The sequence below is a fragment of the Cherax quadricarinatus genome, chromosome 60 (assembly GCF_038502225.1).
Source record: "Cherax quadricarinatus isolate ZL_2023a chromosome 60, ASM3850222v1, whole genome shotgun sequence".
Lineage (NCBI taxonomy): Eukaryota > Metazoa > Arthropoda > Malacostraca > Decapoda > Parastacidae > Cherax > Cherax quadricarinatus.
The window spans coordinates 25,939,180-25,961,923 of record NC_091351.1 but is presented as its reverse complement, the minus strand read 5'-3'; the positions used below and the strand labels follow the sequence as shown (position 1 = coordinate 25,961,923).

At 37.0% G+C, this 22,744-nt stretch overlaps 2 protein-coding genes across 3 annotated transcripts in view; one reads left to right on the top strand and one right to left on the bottom strand.

Moving 5' to 3' along the window:
* The window catches only part of LOC138854471 (uncharacterized), a 53,127-nt gene extending 42,891 nt beyond the window's left edge, over positions 1-10,236 (top strand). The window contains exon 2 of the mRNA XM_070098033.1: positions 4,080-10,236. Within this exon, the coding sequence (XP_069954134.1) occupies positions 4,080-7,850 (3,771 nt within the window). The 3' untranslated portion in view covers positions 7,851-10,236. The remainder of the gene's footprint in view (positions 1-4,079) is intronic.
* Positions 10,237-12,458: 2,222 nt separating this feature from the next.
* On the bottom strand, positions 12,459-18,910 carry LOC138854470 (uncharacterized). Of its 2 annotated transcripts, none has more exons than XR_011393675.1 (2): positions 12,906-18,581; positions 12,459-12,754 (listed from the first exon to the last, which is right to left on the bottom strand). XR_011393675.1 is itself a non-coding variant. In XM_070098031.1 (2 exons), the coding sequence occupies exon 2, from the start codon at positions 17,753-17,755 to the stop codon at positions 13,184-13,186; it is 4,572 nt and encodes a 1,523-aa protein (XP_069954132.1). In that variant the 5' UTR covers positions 17,756-18,536; positions 18,688-18,910; the 3' UTR covers positions 12,762-13,183. The 2 variants fall into 2 exon arrangements, 1 of the variants encoding a protein (XP_069954132.1); XM_070098031.1 differs by lacking the exon at positions 12,459-12,754 and adding an exon at positions 18,688-18,910 and having other exon boundaries at positions 12,762-18,536.
* Positions 18,911-22,744: the final 3,834 nt, after the last annotated feature.

The window sequence follows — 22,744 nt, the reverse complement described above, 5'->3', positions numbered from 1 at the left end:
GAGATATTGTCACTAACGGCACACTTGTAAGAGATATTGTCACTAACGGCACACTTGTAAGAGATATTGTCACTAACGGCACACTTGTAAGAGATATTGTCACTAACGGCACACTTGTAAGAGATATTGTCACTAACGGCACACTCACAAGAGGTTAAGCTCATGAGTACCTTCAGTGTTCATTTCGTTTCTAACATCTTAAAAATAACAAAAAAAGGCACAATACCGTGACTGGAACGATACACAAATAACCCGCACATTCTTGTACTACTACTACTACTACTACTACTACTACTACTACTACTACTACTACTACTACTACTACTACTACTACTACTACTACCATCACCTCTTCCTGCCTATATATAGCCGTCCTGCTCCACTTCTGGTTAGTGTGACTTGTCAATGGTCCAAGTCGGACCGAAACGTCGTCGTAAGCTTCTCTCTTTTATGTGCGGGTTATTTGTGTATCTTAAAAATGTAAATATATAGAAGAACATTTTCTAAGAGTGTAGACATCACCGCGGCGTAGCAGTGCTTTATGTTCTTCTAGGATAAACCAGCAGTGACCAGAAGTGAAAGGTGACTGTTAGAAGTGGCGATAAAGTTTTGGTGTAAAATATCTTTAAATATTATGTAATTGTTGACACTGCCCTTTGTGAATTCATAATTTCATATTAGGGCCTCACCACGAAAAATTGTTTATGCAATTTTCTGTAGACTTCAGATATCAATTTTCATCTACATCCTTTAACGTATATTAAACAATAAAGTGAATTTAGTAAATATTTATTCATACAAGCACACACATACATATGTGAACATGCAAACATATATATATATATATATATATATATATATATATATATATATATATATATATATATATATATATATATATATATATATATATATATATATATATATATATATATATATGCAAGGAATTCACAAGACCAGGCGAAATATACACAAACACTGATCTCCGGCTGAAGGAGACTCGAACCTACGAACCTTGAAACAAGGTGCGCAGTGCTATAACAAATTCATCACACTGGACCAATACCTTGGAGTCCAGCTTGCGCTAGACTTTGATCCAAGGCAGCCAGCTTTCAGGGAGAAGGCTAACAGCTTTTCATCTCATCCCCTGCATGCATGGGGATGAAATGAGATGAAAAGCTGTAAGCCTTCTCCCTGAAAGCTGACTCCCTTTGATCAAAGTCTACCTTGTTCCAAGGTTCGAGTCTCCTTCAGCCAGAGATCAGTGTTTGTGTATATTTCGCCTGCTCTTGTGAATTCCTTCCTTGGAGTTCATAATGGGTGAGGCAATGTTACGGGTCATCATAAACATGAGCGATCCTTCACATATTAAATTGGGAAACCTTGATGGGGTGGAAGGTAAGGCAGTGGTAGCAGTGGTAGAAGGTGTTTATCCGATGTATGATTGGCGTAATATCTGGGGGTGTTTGAACAAATTACGTTTAAAACCTAAAGTACGAGAAGTAATGTATAGATTTTTACATGGGATCTTACCGTCTGGAATGGTTTTATTCCATAAGAGAATACGGGAGGATGGGATATGCAAGGCTTGTGGCGGACTGGAGACTGTTTTCCATATAGTGTATTTTTGCGAATGTATTGAACTAATAAGGGTTTGGTTGGGTAAGGTAATAAGGTTAGTGGGAGGGGGGGGGGTTGCAGGTGTTGAGGGTTTTAAGCTTAGACATAGGTGGGGTGAATCAAATGGTAGAGAATGCGGTAGGGTATATAATTACAGATTATATTTATATGTCTTGGGCTATGAGAGGAGCGAACGTGTGTGAAAGAATTAATGCATTAACAGCAACTTTTTATAGGACAAAGTGTAGAAATAAGGAGGTGTATGGGGGGAGATGGGAGAGGGATTTAAGTGAGGGTTATAGGAATTTCACTTTACGGGATTTACGGGAGTTGAAAGGCAGGTAAGGGGGATGAAATGGGCTGGTTTCCTAGAATGGTCGGTAGCATGATGAGTTTGATGAATGTTATATGAGGTATGTCCGGGGTGCAATTTTAACATTATTTGTTCAGAGTGTTTCAAGTACAATACAGTTATATTTGGAATTGTCGACTTATAACTATGTGTATATATATATGCATGTGTTGTATGTGTGTGTGTATATGTGTATGTAAGTATGTATATGTATGTATGTATATGTGTATGTATATATATATATATATATATATATATATATATATATATATATATATATATATATATATATATATATATATATATATATATATATATGTATATGTGCAATAAGATCACAGTAAACAGGTGATTTCAAAATATGCAAAACAACCACTCTGAAAAAATAGAGAAATTCCAAGCGCTTTCGTGACTACTCACATTATCAAGGAACTATGAAAGTGAAGCATCCAAGGAAGCTATATAAGGGGTCGGCCAGCACCTCACTATCAGATCCCACAACGGTTAAACACGTGACGTGCGGCAAGCCAACTTGGATAGGTCCTTTGCAAAACTCACCCCCAAGCTATTTATTTGTCCAGTGTATTATTAAATTCTACCCAAATTCTATTAATTATAAATGGATCTAATTTATATAAACCAAAGGAAATATTCATATTATTGTCAAAACTGCTTTTTATGAAACAAGATTCAATTATATTCCTGTCGACCATGGACTTGCTTGATACTACTTTCTCAACTTTTTGAAAATCAATTGGATGGTTAAAATCTCTTACATGAATAAATAGAGCATTGGAATCTTGTCCAGTTCTAATGCTATATTTATGTTGTTTTAATCTTAGTTCGAGATTTTTACCAGTTTGACCGTAATAAACTTTATTGCAAATTTTACAAGGAATCTTATAGACACATCCATCAGCATTTTGGGGGGAATATAATTGAATCTTGTTTCATAAAAAACAGTTTTGACAATAATATGAATATTTCCTTTGGTTTATATAAATTAGATCCATTTATAATTAATAGAATTTGGAAAGAATTTAATAATACACTGGACAAATAAATAGCTTGGGGGTGAGTTTTGCAAAGGACCTATCCAAGTTGGCTCGCCGCGCGTCACGTGTTTAACCGTTGTGGGATCTGATAGTGAGGTGCTGGCCAGACCCCTTATATAGCTTCCTTGGATGCTTCACTTTCATAGTTCCTTGATAATGTGAGTAGTCACGAAAGCGCTTGGAATTTCTCTATTCTTTCAGAGTGGTTGTTTTGCATATTTTGAAATCACCTGTTTACTGTGATCTTATTGCATATATCTATATATATATATATATATATATATATATATATATATATATATATATATATATATATATATACACTTAGAAGTTCTTATATATTGACGCAGTAGAATTTTATAACCTCACTGCACTTTGTGTACATTGAGGAAGAGGTTTCTTGGCTCTTGAGATACAGGAATACCTTTCTAGGATCGTGCAGCGATCGAAATTAAATGTAGTTTTTTATATGGGAGTTGATTTAGATTTTAGGTATACCTGGAGAGAATATACCTGGAGAGAGTTCCGGGGGTCAACGCCCCCGCGACCCGGTCTGTGACCAGGCCTCCTTAGGTCAGTGTCCCAGGATGCGACCCACACCAGTCGACTAACACCCAGGTACCCATTTTACTGATGGGGAACATAGACAACAGGTGGAAAGAAACACGTCCAAAGTTTCTACTCTGGCTGGGAATCGAACCCAGGCCCTCACCGTGTGAAGCGAGAGCGTTAACCACCAGGCCACCAGAGCCCCTGCCTTAATTAAGCCCACAAACGTCTTTTTTTGACGTCTCCTCTATTTGACTAGATTCCTTTGTATAGGAAATGCACCGATTTTACTTAAATAACAGAAATTTTAGAAGGTTAGTACACATTTAGCAAACAGTAATTTTTCATTGTTGAAAAGTAAATGATTCAACAGGTAAGATGCTAGCTGAAGATATTTAAAATCACAAATATCTCAGTTTTTAGCAGGTTCTCTTAATATGTGCTTCATTCTAATTTTAATTGCTAAACATTCCTCAGTAAATTTTTTGGTGTTTACATTACAGATGTTTATGGATGGTGCATGGTGGTCGGAAGGCCTGGTGATGGCACTCATGCCGGTTGCTCCTCCTCTTCTGCGTGCTGATGACCATCTTCTGTTGCGCTATTACGCTGCAATCATGAGAGTAGTGCGTCCTGTCTTTGTTCGGGTCCTGCTTCTCTTCACTAATAACAGCAAAGCCTTCAAAGAGCTTCTGTTTGAGCTTCCGGATTACTCAAACAAACAATACAAAAATGACTTCAGCAAAGAAGAGAGAAAAAAGCTGGATAATAATGTTTCTAGTAATACATTTGATATAACATTGCTGTTCATTTTGCTGCAGCGTTTGTGTGGTCTCCCCAGCATAAATCATGAGAATTGGTCCACGCCGGATACTCTGGAAAACAATTTAAAAAGACTGAAAAATCATAGGAATGATTTAGCTCATGAAGACCTAGCATTTTCTCCCGATGATCTGCAACGTCGTTTGTCTAACATCGAGGATCTTTGTCGTGAGGTGTTGAAGGAAGCTGGTCAGAGATGCAAATGTGCTGTGTTTGATGATATTCGGGTAATGGAAAAAAATTTAGAGCAGATATTAACGGGAGGTATAGATCTTTGGCAACCTTACAGACAGGCGCTTTATAAACTACAGCAGGAGCATTGCAACTTATTGATAAGAGAAGGTAGAAAAGAAATCAAGGAATTTGCCAAGAAACTTCGTATTCTTAACCCATTTGTGTGGCTGCTGGAAGACAGATTTGCTCACTTGGATGTTGGTCACATATTTACAGATTTATACATAGAAGGGCAGAGGGAGATCAGAACACAGGACATTTTCACAATACCTCTTAATTCAGGAAAATATCCTGATGTGTTAATAATGGTTGGACCACCAGGTATAGGAAAAACGAGCCTGACAAAATTTTGTTTACATGACTGGCTGTCAACTGCTTCTATTTGTGGGATGGATAATTATGATATTGTACTGCTAGTGGAATTAAGACACGTAACTAGTGAAAATATCCAGGACCTAGTGTGTGAAGAGATCCTTCCGAATACTTGCTTTCAACTGAAGCGCGAGGATGTTCTCCCAACACTGAGGCAAGTGTCAACGCTCTGGCTCCTGGATGGCTATGATGAAGCTACTAACAAAACCAAATATTTAGTTAAAGAAATTATGAAAAAATTTCAGAATTCTCAAATCATGATAACTTCTCGCCCTGACAACGCTAAGGACCTTCATCTGCTAATTAATGAGGTACATCGTAGTAACACAGTGTATCAGCTGAGAGGATTATCTCCAACTATGTGGAAAGTTTATGCTACAAAACTATTTTCTGTGTCTGTAGTAGATGAAGGTATCCGCCGAGATTCTCACCAGAAATTTATTAAATTTCTGAAAGAGAAAGAACAAGATATGTTCGAAATATTTCGTGTACCGTTGTTCTTGGTGATGCTGGTGGTGTTATGGCTGGAGAGTCCAACAGAAGTTACCGGAGCCACCTCAGTCACCAGACTCTACCACATACTCATCAACCTCATCGTCAACACGATGACCAGACGCCTCCATCTGACAGCTTTAGGATTCACTGAAAGCCAGCTTCGGGGCAAGATAAATAATTTTCTTAATTTACTCGGCAAAATATTCTGGGAAAATTCTGAAAGGCTTGTATTTGTTCTTATGAATCATCAAGTTAAACAAATAGAAAAACTATGTGAGATTTCTGGGTTGCCGTACAAGGAATGCATGTCACCATTTTTCCGGGTGATAGTGAAGGCAACAACCACTGGGACAACAGAAGAATATCTGTCACTTCACCGGACAGTACAAGAGTTCCTCGCTGCTCGAGCATTCTGCAACTGCATGATAACTCAAGGTTGTGATGTGCTTACCGTCGCTGCTCAGTGGATGCTAAAGCACACGGAGAATCCATACCAACATATGGCTTATGAAAATGAGTTTTGCAATAAAACAACCAGTAAAACAAATTTTGTTATGGAAAAGCTCCATGAAGGAAGTGATGACGTCTATGACGATTACCACTTTGTGTCCACAAGTTTCTTTTCCACAAATTGCTTTTGCCGAATATTCTTGGATTTTTATAGTGAGATTAATGATCCTGGTGAGTTAGAAAGGGAATTTTGTCGCCAACGTTTCTTAAATATGGCACATGGCACCTTGCTGATCCCGTTTATATGTGGATATCTCAAAATGAATGATGCATTAACGCGACCAAGGGCAGAACAAATTATTTATGTCGCTATTTGCAATCAAAATAAAATTAGACAATTTTCTCTTTGGATGAAGCTTATTCATGAAACTGAGGAAGATAAAGAATTTATTGAGGAGTTAAATTCACAATTATTCTCTTACCAGTGGAATCCTAGTCCATTAGAGCTACCATCAGTAGCAAAACTCTTAGAGTTTATTACCCCAGAGTCAGTGCACGTTCATCTCTGTGATTTAGATGACTACAGTAATAATAAAACGTTTATTGATGGACTTCGAATACTTGCTAGATTTCCAATTAGAATTTCCCTTGATTTGCAAAATTCAATGTTGTCGAATAATAGGCGCTTCCTAATATGTGCTCAAATATGCTTGGCAGTACTGTTGGACCCCAGAGCGTCTTGCCACCTAACTGCTCTGGGTTGCCCACTCAACAAGAAAAGTATATCAGTGTTGCGTCAAGCTCAACACCTTGAAGATCTGTATGTGAGGGTCGACAACCTGGAAGATCTGCAAACTTTAGCTCAGATTACAAACACTCTCCAGAACCTTGAAAACCTATCCGTTTTCATAAATTTTACTTTATTAAATATTCATATCAAAATGCTGCCAACATTTAGATTAAAACAACACATTCAGCGGAATCAAAATTTTGCAGACCTTCAAAGTACCCATACAGTTATGCCTGGACATAATACTTCTCGAAAATATGATGTCATATTCCTCAACCATCACAAATGCACGCCACCCAAGATCCCAAGCCATAAACTGTTGCATAGATCCTGGAAGGTAAGCAGAAGAGGAAAAAGTAACTATTTGTGTGAGCCAATAATAACAGCTATTCCATTTCCCACTCACCTTCAAAAACTGAAAACTAGAGGGATTTATGAGTCATGTCAGAGGATGTGGAACATGCCGTCTGGTCACTGCCATTCCCGGTGTACTTCACGTCAGTATGATTCACATTTATGCAGTTACGTGTGCGCTCATAGATTCTTTACTCCTCCAAGCCAAACAAAGCAGGAGTGGTCTGATTTCTACAAATCAATAAGATACCACCATGTATGTCTTAAAAAGTTGAGATCATTTTATAAAATGATGTGGAAAATAATAGTTCAAATATACACACCCAACAGACATAAGTACACAAAATATTATGACTCGTATATTAAAACATTTTGTTATCAAATGAAGGATCAGCAGCTCCGTGACAGTATACATGATGTATTTATTGACTCACTTGAGGTGTGCGAATTACTTTTGTATGAACACAGGATATCCATCCAGCAACACCGAAAACGTCTAATACTCTTAAGGGAACCTTCAAATCCACTTTCTTCTGTTCAGTTTATTTTAACTGATCCTTCCATTGTAGAACAAGCAGCATTTAGTTCTTTGTTGTATAAACTCTGTCCTAATCCACAGAGAATTGCGTTATTGAATACCATTGATACCATGCCAGTGACTCGTAGAGTTAGAATTGAGTTATTGGATACCATGAATACCATGCCAGTGACTCGTAGAGTTAAAATAAACATACACGTTTCTGACTCTGCTAGTTAGGGGATTCTCTAATACTGTATTGGAAAACGTAATTACAGAATTGAAAATGTAATCAATTTTATTAAGAAAAGTGCACCACATTTGACACTTATCGTGTCTTATTTTTAATAAAGAAATAAATCTACAATCATATGGCCAGATGATGTATGTAAAGAACTTGATAAAGAAATATAGTCAGATGATGTATGTATGGAAAATAGTATATTTTCCGTAAATAGTGTATTTGTATGTAAATTAAAATATATTGTATTTAATAAAAATTACGTTATCGAAAATGGGAAGCCGTGCACCTGCGCAGAGGAGACTCGCCATTTTTGTTTGAATTGGGCAAGAAACGTTAGTGAATAATCGGAAGAATTTCCGTGCTCTAGAGGTTATATTCGGTTTAAAACTTCTCAAATAGGAGCTGAAATTGTTGGATGTGCATTACTACATAAATTGAGATATCAGACGACTGGACAAGACAGCTCCAGGAACCTCAGATAAGCTATCAAAATTTGTGTTATAATTCTGGCCAGTATTATCTTCATAAATTTGGTTAGAATGAGGTTTTTGAGTATGATACACATTAATCTCCAGTCAAATTGGTGAGTGATATTAAGATATATTCTCCTTCTGTTATATAAATGTGTATAAGTATCATTAATTTTAATATACAGTCCACCAATTTTTATATTTACCAGAATTCCTGGTGTGTATGTACATTTCATTTGTAATTAATAGGTCTAGAGCAAGTTGGGGATATGACAGTGGTAGGTATCGAAGGGGAACATTTTTGTGACCTAGGTGTCCCAAATTCCTACTTGTCTATGTAACTTTGATAAATAATAATTATCTTTGTTATTCACTGGTATGTACATTATGAGTTACATCCAGATAAATGTAATTTTCCACATTTAATTTGCCCGTTGGTCCTTCTTGAACTGGAGGTAATTAGTGAAGTCATTAATTAATTATTTACTTAATAATTATATGTGAAATGACAGAAGGAGGTGGATGTTAAGTTCAAAATTTACTTAATGTGTAGTGGATTATAATTATTACAATATTAATTTTGATAAGCCAATTCTGGCCAAGATTTATATCAGTGTATGTGTAATTGCTAAGCTCAAGTGTAGTTAATTATATTAATGTGTATAATATTAATTTTGCAAAGCCAAAGTGGCTAGGATTTATGTTAATGAATTTGTATAATATTAATTTTGATAAGCAAATTCTGGCCAAGATTTATATCAGTGTATGTGTAATTGCTAAGCTCAAGTGTAGCTAAGATTTATATTAATGTGTATAATATTAATTTTACTGGGATTTATATTATTTCTAGTGGCTAGGATTTATATTAATGTATTTGAATATTAATTTTGATAAGCCAAGTCTGGCTAAGGTTTGTATTAATGTACATTTAAAATTTATATTATAATTTTCCTACATGTAATTGCCAAGCTCAAGTGTAGCTAGGATTTATTCAAAGGTAAGTTGTACTATTTACCTTTATAAAGTGCATAATTTAGTACATAATCAGTGTTATTAATTAAGTTGAATTTAATACATTGCATCATGGGTGAAAATGAGGAAATTAATATAGAAGACAAACATATGGAATATAGAGCAAAGAAAGCATCATTGCAAGCTAGAAAGGGTCATGTAACAAAGGCATATAATAAATGTTTGGAATTAATGAATCAAGAAACTGTGAATACTGATGATTTAAAATTGTATTTAGATGCTTTAGGGAATAGATATGATTCATACAAATTATATTACCACAAATATGAAGGAGATTTATTAGTAAACTGTGTAGATGAGACTGAAGTAGATCTCATGATTAATCAGTATTATGAATTAGAAGAAAAGATTCTTTCTTGTAAAAGTCAGGCTTTGAATAAATTAAAATGTGTAAACCAGGCAGTTAATCAGTCTGCTCCAACAAATAAGATGTCTTTGCCAAAACTCCCAGAATTATGTTTACCTGTATTGAATCCTGGAGAAAATTGGGAGGAATTATGGTCAATTTTTAAAGCAGGTGTGCATGACAGGAGTGACCTAGCCTGTGTAACTAAATTATTTTACCTCAAAGGACAGGTAAGAAGAGATGCTCACATACTCATACAAGCCTTTCCCAATGTAGATGACTCTTACAAGGAAGCAGTTGACTTGTTGAAGGTCACTTATGGTAATATAGAACAAAGTAGGTTGGATCTAGTGAATATCATTGTTAATTTAAAATCTCCAGATCACACTTACAAAGGTTTACAACAGTTTACAGTTAAACTGGAGAGCACTCTCAAAACTTTAAGTAATAAATATATTCTGAAGGAATCAGACTGGTTATTGAGTGCCATTGTACAGAATAAATTAAGCTGTAAAACACTTGAATGAATCTCGAACAAATATCACAAGGGTTATTTTGGTCTGGAGGAAATAAGGCTAGATCTACAAGAATTAATTGTTCAGTTGCAGACCAGCCAACTAACTCATTTTAAAGATGCAACACATAATAACTCTGAGGTATCTGTCAAGTTTCACAAAGGGGAAAATTATCCCAATGGTAATAATCAAAATTCATTTCCTAAAAATAGTTGCATAGGTGCATATCAAGTAGCAGGAATCAGAAATAATGATTCTCCACAAGGTAAGAAGAATAAGTACCCTCCTAAGAGTAGCCCAGTTAATAAGAAACCATTCAAAGAAAAGAGAGATTGTCTCTTCTGCAAGGGTACTCATTTTTCTAAGAATTGCAATGCATACAATTCATGGAATGATAAAGCTGAAAGATTGGAGGAACTTGACAGATGTATCAAATGTCTAGGTAATCACAATGTAAAGGATTGTCATGCCAAATTAAACTTCTGTTATCAGTGTCACAAAGGAAGACACCATATAGTCATGTGTAAAGGTCTATATGATAATGTTGATAATAATGATAATGTTGACAATACTGATACAACAGTAGCTAATGTAAAAATTGCTGCTAATATTAATAATGATGGTTTTGCTGAAGTAGCCTTACCTGTGTTACAGGTAAAAATTGATGATAAAAGACATAAATCAAAAAATGTAAATGCATTATTGGATCAGGGATCCCAGCGTACTTTCATTAAACGTAAATGTCTTGATGGTATGAAAGTACAGATGGGAGATCCTACAACTCTGAAATTATCTGGTTTTCTCTCAGATAAAAGAGCTCAATTGTATGACACTGTTTATGTAACTGTCAGGTTGGGCAATGAGAAAAAACGTGTTAATGCAGTAATTGTAGATAGACTTCCAGAGAAAATATCTACAGTAGGGCTTAGTAAAGCTAAAAAAGAGTTTCACATCATGTAAATTTAGCACCTTCTGTTGTAAGTGATGATTCTGTAGGCCAAATAAATATTTTGATAGGTAGTGACTATTATGCCTCCTTTGTAAAGGGTATGGTAAAGAAATGTGGTGTCACTCTTTTGAAGACTGCAGGAGGCCATGTAATGTATGGTAGGATTCCTCATAATAATAATTCATGACTAGAGGAAACTACCAATACCATAACTGTGTGTCTTACTCATGAAATCGCACCCCAGTATAATTCTTCCATAGAGGATGGTGTTGAGCCAGTGCATAAATTGTGGGAATTAGACAGCATTGGAATAAATGTAAATGAAGAAAGTCCAGACGATTCTTTTACTCAGGAGCAATACCTGAGAGATGTAAAATTTGAATCTGGGCAATACTGGGTACGACTTCTGTGGAGACTTAACCATCCAGAATTGCCCACTAATTACAGAATGGCATATGGACAATTAAAGGCTCAGCTCCGCGAACTGAGTAAGACACCAGAATTGTTAACTGCCTATAATGATATAATTGCTGAGCAGTTAATTAATAAATTTATAGAAGAGGTACCTCCTGAGCAAGCCAAAATTTATGGTCACTATTTGCAACATCTCGGACTGAAGAAGAATTCTAAGACCACTCCTCTGAGAATTGTGTTTAATTGTAGTGCCAGGAGTAACAAAAATGTATCTAGTTTAAATGACTGTTTGATGACAGGTCCGTCGTTGACGGAAAAATTAGGAGATATCTTAGTAAATTTCAGGGTAAAGAATTAGGCCTTTACAGCTGACATAAGTAAAGCTTTCCTAAGAGTGGGTTTACAAGAGGCTGACCGGGATTGTACCTGCTTCTTATGGCCTTAGAATCCTAGTGACCCACTTAGCCCTCTGAAAACCTTTCGCTTTAGGAGTGTATTATTTGGTGCTACATCCAGTCCGTTCCTACTTCAAGCGACGATAAATGCACACCTTAAACGTATGGAAAGTCCATTGAGTAAAGTAATGAGCAAACAATTTTATGTGGACAATTTCCTGGGTGTGACGTCAACTGAAGAGGAACTGTTAATGACTTATGGAGAGGCTAATAAAATAATGCAAAGTGCAAATATGCCTCTGAGGGAATGGAATAATAATTCGTCCAAATTAAAGAACAAAATAAGTAAAGATTACCCTGGAGATGAAGTGCCAAAATGTAGTAATGTATTGGGATTAACTTGGGTGTCAGTGGAACGCCTTCCAACTGAACAAAAGAAACTAATGGAAAAATAAATAAATAAAGAAATGATTTAGGAAAAACAAGAAAAATGATTTTTGAGAATTTTACTTAAAATTTAAATATAATAAAAAAAAATGGCCTTCAGTTCTTGTAGTGGGGTAGGAGTAGGTATGGCCCTGGATAGTTCCTCTGATGTTATTTATGTAGGTTATCCTGGGCAGATGGTAATCCGATGTTCTGGAATCTCCTACCACTTGGATGGAGCACAAGTAGAATAGGTAAGGGCCGGTAGTAGTAGAATAATGTTAATAAGTATTATTAACAGGTCTTGCTCCTTTATCTGGCGTCTATCCTGGAAGACCACGCCAGGAACAGAGCTGGTAAATAAGAGAAAATAAACTGGTTACCCATAGTTATGATAATATAACATTTAAGAATTGAAAAGAATGATAAATGCCAAAATCATTACTGGTAACCAGCAAACAAAATAAAGAAACAAACAGTGATACTCCTGGTATATCACCCTACCTGATTAGGAGAAGAGTGGAGGTGAAGTGACTCTCCAAACTTCAACCCACACCAGGTAAGGTCAATATTACCAGGAGTAGAAACTAACAAATCGGACACCAGGAACTAGTTTCGCCCCAGCCCGCCAGAGAGGAGGGGGGGGGGGTGCACGCGACGTAACTAATGGTTCCTGGTTGCCCGAACAACCTTAACCCCACTTACACCTACTTTTCCCTCACAATACCCCCTTCCAAAACTTATGGACGGAGTCAATAAGTCAACGAACAGAGGGAAAAGAACTAACTACAACCTCGGCTCAGCCAATCTGAAAAGTGGTTTTCAGAGCCAGAAATATAAACGACTTTAAACTTATAGGGCTGAATAGCCAGAGCCCATCTCAAGAGTCTGCTATTTGACCCTTTAAAGTTTTCCAAGTACATCAGTGGCTTGTGATCTGTTTCAAGCACAAAGGGTTTACCGTATAGGTAGTATTTAAATCTGCTTATACCCCATACTAAAGCATAACATTCTTTCTCCACAGTGGAATATCTTTCTTCTCTGGGCAGAAGCTTCTTACTGGCGAAAGATACTGGGAAAGGTGTCTCCTCATAATATTGAAGTAGTACAGCCCCGAGTCCAGAATGGGAGGCATCTGTTCGGAGACAAAATATTTTATTAATATCTGGTAATTTTAGGACAGGGGGGTTTGAAAATATCCTCTTAATTTCTTCGAAGCTTTGGAGGGCTTCCTCAGAACAACTAAGAGGTTCCTTGACACCCTTTTTCAAATAGTCTGTAAGAACTGAAGTTAAGCTACTTAGATTTGGTACGAAATTTCTATAGAAGTTTACAGATCCAAGGAAACTTCTTAATAACTTTTTGGTAGCAGGGAACGTACTTTCTAAAACAGCTTTGGTCTTATTAGGAAGTGGTGAGAAGTTGTTATCAGAGATAATGAACCCAAGGTATTGTACCTTATGATAGCCAAGAAAGCACTTTTGTGGTTTAACTGTAAGGCCGTGAGTTCTTAGTCTTTTCAAAACAAGCGCTAGTGTATTTAGATGGTCTTCCCAGATATTTGTCATGATATAAATATTATCAAAATACACTGATACATTCTTTAGATCAGAAAGAACTATTCTCATAAGCCTAATATACGTGGCACACGCGGTAACCAAGCCGAAAGGCATTGTGCGATATTGCATTAGACCTCTATGAGTAGGGAAAGCAGTGTATGGTTTCGAGTCTGGGTGTAATGGCACTTGATGGTATGCTTGTGAGATGTCTAATTCCGAGAAGAATTTGCAGTCATGGAATTTATACAAGTCATGATCAATTACTGGCATGGGTTCTGCATCCCATTTAGTTATAGTATTCAAATAACGAAAATCTTGTGCCAGTCGGTAAGAATTATCGGGTTTCTTAACCATAACAACTGGTGAACAGAAAGCTGATTTCGAAGGTTCTATGATGTTTAAGTTAAATAGTTTGTCCACCTCATTATCAAAAGTTTTCCGTAAGTGAACGGGAACAGGGTAGATTTTCCGCCTTACTGGTTCATGATCCGACAATTCAATCTTGTGTACAATAGTGGTGGTAAGTCCTGGTACCTCTGTGAATACGTCAGAAAATGAATTTACTAAGGCACTTACTTGAGACTTTTGTTTATTTGACAAGTCGTTGTTAATGCTGACATTTGACTTCTTTGGTGAGGGATCATGCGTTAAGATATCCAGTAGTTCCTTCGATTCTGTAAAAGACTCGTCATCTATAATACAAACTCTACATTCGTACGAATCACCACTTGTATCCAAGCTGAAAGAAGAAGTATCTTCGTCAAAGGCATTTACGCAAAGATTAACTTCTCTTCTATGGTACCGTTTCAAAATATTGACGTGATACATTCTCTCTCTACCCTTGACATCCAAGATATAATCTACCTTATTGCAGACCTTCACTACTTTATACGGTCCGCGCCAGGTAATTAGCAATTTGTTGGATTTGTCAGGTAGGAGAACTAAAACTTCATCACCAACATTAAACGTACGCTTGGAGCTTTTATGGTCAAAATAGGTCTTGTACGTTTCCATAGACATCTCTAGGTTTTTACTGACCAAATCGGCGGTTTCTTCCAACCTTTCCCTTAGATCTAAAAGAAACTGATAGCTGTTTTGAACCTCAGGTTTGATATCTTTGGACCAAAGTTCATTCAAAATAGATAGTGGACCACGAGCTTGTCTCCCATAAAGCAATTCAAAAGGGGAATAACCAAGGGAATCACTTGGAATCTCACGCATTGCGAAAAGAGCACATGGTAAAAATCTATGCCAGTCCGTTGGTTTAAGAATACATAGTTTTTTTAGTATTGACTTTAGGATGGCATGTTGTCGCTCCACTCTTCCGTTACACATCGGATGGTAAGGTGTAGTGAAAAGAGGTTTAACACCCACAAGTTGATAAACGTGTTCCATTAATTCTGAAGTGAATTGAGCCCCTTTATCCGACAGAATTTCACGAGGTATACCTACACGTGAAAAAATAGAAAATAAGGCTTCTGCGACTTCTATGGACGTAATGGATTTTAAGGGTACCGCCTCTGGGAAGCTGGACGCGTAGTCAATCATAGTTAAAATATATTTATGACCTCCTGATGAGCGAGGTGTGATAGGACCAACTATATCTACTGCAACCCTTGCAAAAGGGACTGAGAAAATAGGCATCTTTACCATAGGAACTCTCCTAGTTCTACCCTTCTGCGTGGAAAGTTGACATACGTGACATGATCTGCAGTACTTATAGATGTCAGAGGACATGCTAGGCCAAAAATATAGGTCCTTTATTTTATTATAGGTCTTCCTATGTGAAAAATGGCCAGAGACTGGCAAGTCATGAGAAATTCTTAAAATGGTTTCACGGCAATCCTGCGGAATGACTAACAGGCTTCGACCAACGTCATTGGGTTTGTCCGCAGACACTATAGTCTTGTACAAAAGATCGTGTTTGAACTCAAACTTGTAAGAAAATTTCTTTCTCTGGGTCACCTTGCCATTTAAAGCTAACTTCCGAGATTCCTCTAAGGAAGGACAAGTCTTTTGAAGACCCTCTAAATCTATATGAGACAGCTCGATTGGCTTTCCTTTGGAAAGAACTAATGGGTGGATAGGTTTTACCTTAGACTGAGCTCTGGTAAGGACGTTAATTGAGTCTAGTTGTTGTATAGATTGTGCCACACGTAGTTTTCCACTGGTGTCTGCGTTGTCCAGGTCAAGTGACTGACTTACTAAAGGTGTTAACGGAGTTTTGTAACCATCAGCTCTCTGATTTAGGTTATCCAACTGAATCTCATCTGGAACTATCTGTGAAGAAACAGAGATATTAGGTTCCAACCCTTCCTTGGAAACTCCAAATTCCAAACAGTCCTTCTCAGATGGGAAAGTAGCCCCTTGTATGTTCCCAACCAAAACAGAACATGAGGTTATCGGGGCAACTACGGCATCTACCCATCCTGAGAACCATTTGCACCTAACGAAACACCTGACTGTTGGAAAAGAATCGCTTCTTCCTAAATAGTCCGTTAATTTAGTGGACTTATAACGTGAAGAATCTAGGTTAGGGAAAAGCTTACTTGAGATAACAATACAGGAACATCCAGTGTCTCTAAGAATGGTTGACACATTCATACCATTGACTGTACCTTCACTAAAAGGTGCGTTTATGTTTGATTCAGTGAAACATTTACCGACATTTTCACCTTTTTTCCTAGGACAGTCGGGCCTTCTATGACCCCACTCATTACAGTTGAAACATTTTACTGTGAAGGCCGTGGAATTCTTAGGTATGGAGGGTTTGGATCCCTCAGATTGCTTAGGCCCAACAGGCTTATATCTGCTACGTTCTTTAGGGTAGTTATTATGAGCGCACGCATATATATCAGCAGCTTGTGCCATTTCCGCAGCCGTATGAATGTTTCTTTCTTTAATGAATATTCGTAAGTCAGAGTTTACAGAAGAAAGGAATTGATCTCTTACCATCAGGTCTCGTAAAGATTCGAAATCGTGGTCAACCTCAGCACTTTCAATCCACGAATCAAATAATCTGAAAAGTGTTGTTAAGAATTGCATGTAATTTTGATTAGGAGTTATTTTAACGTGTCTAAACTCAGACCTGTAATGATGAGTAGTTTTTTTGAAAGCCTGAAGTATAGCTTTCTTCAGCAGGCTATAACTAGAAATAACCTCAGAGGGTAGAGTGGAATAGACGTTTAATGCTGAACCTGACAGTAGTAAGCCAAGCCTAGTAGCCCAAGAATCTGATGGCCAGTCACAGAGAGTAGCAGTACTCTCGAATCGAGTAATATATGCCGCTATGTCATCTTGTTCTGAGAAAGGTGGTATTTGTGGCATCCTAATATTAGGTTCTTGGGAAGGATATTCTAGTACCCCTTCATCTATTTTCTGTTTAGATAGTTCTATCTTCTTGGCTTCTAATTCCAACCTTGATTGTTCTAACTCCCTCTGCTTAGCCTGTTCTTCAATTTCCTTCATTTTGAAGGCTACCTCTCTTGCCTGAACTCTGTCTTCTCTAGCTATCCTTTCCTGTTCGATTTTATCTTCCCGAGCTAGTCTTTCCTGTTCCTTTTTCTCTTCTCGAGCTAGTCTTTTCTCCTCTCGAGCTAGTCTTTCCTGTTCTTTTTTCTCCTCTCGAGCTAGTCTTTCCTGTTCCTTTTTCTCCTCTCGAGCTAGTCTTTCCTGTTCTTTTTCCCGTTCCTCTTTCTTTACAATAGCCATTTTAGCAGTAATGTAATTATCAAGGCTTTGTCCAGTAAATCCCATTTCCTTTCCAGCTTTCAACCAGAAATCTAAAGAATCCATCTTGTAAAAAGAAATATTACGCACCCAACTTCAACTGACTTAATTAAAATTAACAGTAACGTCTGTTACAAAAGAGGGACACAGTCCGCACACTTTAAACTTCCCAAAGTAGAAAATGAAATATATTTCTCCCTGGAAGAATACACTTGTGGGCTCAATAGCCTTCACTAAGCAAAATACACACGGTTCACACAGGAGGGGTTATTATCAAAGTTCCCCAGGTCCAACAAATAGGTAAACTTCTAAACCGAACCTTAGAACCAAACAACGGTAAGTCAACCAGACTACCAGTAATGACTTGACACCTCAACTAACTCACCCTTTTCTATCTTAAATGTTATACTCACAACCAGTTGAACCATCAGGACGATGTTGCTTCAAGAGTCTGATCCTGGCAAGGTCGCCATTGTCAGTGGAACGCCTTCCAACTGAACAAAAGAAACTAATGGAAAAATAAATAAATAAAGAAATGATTTAGGAAAAACAAGAAAAATGATTTTTGAGAATTTTACTTAAAATTTAAATATAATAAAAAAAAATGGCCTTCAGTTCTTGTAGTGGGGTAGGAGTAGGTATGGCCCTGGATAGTTCCTCTGATGTTATTTATGTAGGTTATCCTGGGCAGATGGTAATCCGATGTTCTGGAATCTCCTACCACTTGGATGGAGCACAAGTAGAATAGGTAAGGGCCGGTAGTAGTAGAATAATGTTAATAAGTATTATTAACAGGTCTTGCTCCTTTATCTGGCGTCTATCCTGGAAGACCACGCCAGGAACAGAGCTGGTAAATAAGAGAAAATAAACTGGTTACCCATAGTTATGATAATATAACATTTAAGAATTGAAAAGAATGATAAATGCCAAAATCATTACTGGTAACCAGCAAACAAAATAAAGAAACAAACAGTGATACTCCTGGTATATCACCCTACCTGATTAGGAGAAGAGTGGAGGTGAAGTGACTCTCCAAACTTCAACCCACACCAGGTAAGGTCAATATTACCAGGAGTAGAAACTAACAAATCGGACACCAGGAACTAGTTTCGCCCCAGCCCGCCAGAGAGGAGGGGGGGGGTGCACGCGACGTAACTAATGGTTCCTGGTTGCCCGAACAACCTTAACCCCACTTACACCTACTTTTCCCTCACATGGGATACTGAGAGAGATTTGTTAATGTTAAAACCTAATAATTACAGTATGCCTAATAAATTAACTAAGGGAGTCTTGCTTGCTGAAGTTTCCAAATGTTTTGATCCACTAGATTTAGTGTCACCCCTTACGATAAGAGGGAAATTATTAATACAGGGTGCATGGAAACTTAAATGTGCTTGGAATGAAACTCTACTTGAGGAATTTATTAACAGGTGGGATGAATTAATTGGTGATTATGAGAAAATTCCAATGTTGGAGTTCCCACGCCAGGTGGCTAATCCAAATGGGAAAAATGTACTCCACATTTTTTGTGATGCTTCAAAATTGGCATATGGTGCAGTTGCTTACCTTCAATGTAATAGTGTTATCTCTCTTGTTATGTCTAAGGCTAAAGTGTCTCCAATTAAATCACATACCTTACCTCAGTTGGAATTAACAGCCATTTATGTAGGTGTCAAATTAGCTAATTATATAAGAAATAAGTTGCAGGAGATAAATATTAACAACACTGTAATTTGGTCTGATATTGAGGTATCCTTACAATGGATTCGTAATGGAAACAGTAAAATTGTGTATGTACAAAACAGAGTCGCTGAAATTAATCAGATGCAAGAGAAGTATAATAGTTTGGGTCAGCATATGTTAACATTTAATCATATACCTGGTGAGGAGAATCCAGCTGATTTCTTGTCTCGAGGTTTACCTCATGTTAAATTTGTAAATGTAGTATCATGGTTTAAAGGACCGAGCTGGTTGGTAAATAAAGCTAATTGGCCTGTACAAAAGGCGTATATTGCTCCTGTTGAAATTACTGTGACCACCACTCCAATAGTTTGTCCTTTCTTAACCATTGATATAAATAGGTATTCTTCTTTACCCAAACTAATCAATGTAACTAAGTTGGTGTTTAAATTTCTAAACAAGATGAATATCTCATATAAGTTTTCACATCCTCTTGAATATTGGATAAAGAGGGTACAAGAAGAAATCTATGGAAATGAGATTAAATTGATGATGGAAAGAAAAATTGTGAAAGGTTCCATAATAGAGAAATTGGGGCTGTATTTAGAGAACAATGTAATTAGGTGCAGAGGTAGGTTACATAATGTTGAATTGGGTGATTATGCTAAACACTCTATCTTACTGCCAAAACTCATCATCTAACAAATTTGTTTGTTCTAAATACCCATAAAAATGTAATGCATGGTGGGGTACAAGATACCTTAAATTGTATTAGGGAAACTTTCTGGATTCCACAAGGACGCCAAAGTGTAAAAAGGGTGATTAAATCTTGTGTAATATGTAGCTATGTGGATGCCACATCCTATATGTATCCAGGTCCTCCACCATTGCCAAAGGAGCATGTCTGCAGAACAGTTTATACAGCTGTTTCGAAAATTTGCAGCTAGGAGGTCCTGTCAGAGATTGATGATTTCGGATAATGCCACAAATTTTGTAGCAGGTGCTCAACTTTTGATAGAGTTAAATAATAGTAATGATGTTCAATCTCTGTTAACCCAACGAGGGTGTACCTGAAAATTTATTACTCCTAGAGCCCCTTGGCAGGGGGAGCTGTACGAAAGACTGATAGGCACAGTGAAGCAGTGTCTCCATAAAGTACTACACTGGAAGAAAATTAATTTGGAAGAATTCCATGCAGTGTTAGTGGAGGTGGAAAATCGGATAAATAATTGGCCTCTCTCGTACATGAGTGATACACCTGATGCAGATGTATTAACACCTTCTCACCTAATATGAGGAAGGAAATTGGAAGCTGCCCCTGTCTATAGAAATAATCCTGAAGAAAGTGATGAAGATTACAATGATGTGCCAGTGTTGTGTGATAAATTTAAAATGTTAAATAAAGTAATTGGTCATTGGTCTAATGTGTGGCATAAGGAATATCTTCTTACACTACGTGAACACTTTGTGTGACAGAGACAGTAAATCGACAGAACATTCAACCAGGTGACATTGTGTTAATTGATACTAAACAACATCGAACACTGTGGCCTCTGGGCAAAGTGTTGACATTGTACCCAGATGCACAAGGTGTTGTACGGAATGTCAAAGTGTTGTGTCATGGCCAGGAAAGTTTATGCACAATTAATAAATTGATTCCCTTGGAACTAAATGGTATTCAAACAAATGTAAATGAAAATCTAAGGGAAAGTGACACGAGTGATACTGAAGGTAACGCTGACCAAGTGATGCAAGAAGATGAAATCATAGTAAGACCTACTAGGAGAACAGCCACTCAAGCCAGAACCGGCTGGAATCATCTCCTAAAGGAAGGAGTAATTTGAGTCATTTAGCAACGAACTCCGCCCGGCCGCAGTGTGGAAAATAGTATGTTTTCCATAAATAGTGTATTTGTATGTAAATTAAAACATATTGTATTTAATAAAAATTATGTTATCGAAAATGGGAAGCCCTGCGCCTGCGCAGAGGAGACTCACGATTTTTTGTTTTAATTGGGCAAGTAACGTTAGTGAATATTCAGAAGAATTTTCGTGCTCTAGAGGTTATGTTCGGCTTAAAACGTCTCAAATAGGAGCCAAAATTGTTGGATGTGCATTCCTGCATAAATTGAGATATCAGACGACTGGACAAGACAGCTCCAGGAACCTTAGATAAGCTATCAAAATTTGTGTTATAATTCTGGCCAGTATTATCTTCATAAATTTGGTTAGAATGAGGTTTTTGAGTATGATACACATTAATCTCCAGTCAAATTGGTGAGTGATATTAAGATATATTCTCCTTCTGTTATATAAATGTGTATAAGTACCATTAATTTTATTATACAGTCCACCAATTTTTATATTTACCAGAATTCCTGGTGTGTATGTACATTTCATTTGTAATTAATAGGTCTAGAGCAACTTGTGGATATGACAGTGGTAGGTATCGAAGGGGAACATTTTTGTGACCTAGGTGTCCCAAATTCCTACTTGTCTATGTAACTTTGATAAATAATAATTATCTTTGTTATTTACTGGTATGTACATTATGAGTTACATCCAGATATATATGTAATTTTCCACAGTATGTATCGAACTTTTGATGAAGAAAAAATCCACCAACATATTGTGACATACAAAGAGTATGTTAAAATATATTCGGCGTATGTGCACACTCCCATATAGGTTGCCTCCCAACCAGCGAACCAGGTGCTAAGGGTTTAACGATTTTTAGGATACCCGTCGTTAAATCAGTACCTTGGTTCATTGTCCAATCACAGGTGAGCCCGCCAAGTGCTGAGGTGACATGGTTCACTGGCAGTCAGCATTTGCCAGACTTGCCCACTAGCTGGTTAATTATGGTGCTCTCTCTCTGGCTTTGTCACAACGTGGTACAATTATATTCAACTCCTGTACATAGTGTGCATAAGTGTACGTAATTGTATATATATCTGGTGAAGGAAATACAAGTTAAATATTACTGCTGAGTTTGTTTTGCTCCAAAAACCTATTACGACCAGGTTACAGGCCATTTTTTACCTGTGTTCATAATAATATTTATTTAGGTATCCCCGATGGGGGACCTTTAATTTGTTGCCTTATTTTTTTCTTCTTCCAACTTTTCCAATTTATTTGGCTCATAAATCGACAACGCATCATCCGATTATCTTTAAATTTTGAATGTTTTGATCATTCTACAAAAAATTATCGATCACAGATGCGCTTTAATCGAAGTTATTGAAGCTATTTCCTGCATCTTGGAATGTTTCTGATAACTTGGAAAAGGCTCAGCAGCACAGCTTTAAACGTTGAAAAAAGATGCGTCATAATTAGTAAACAATGAAAATTGAAACTAAAGTGGGTTGGTGAAGAT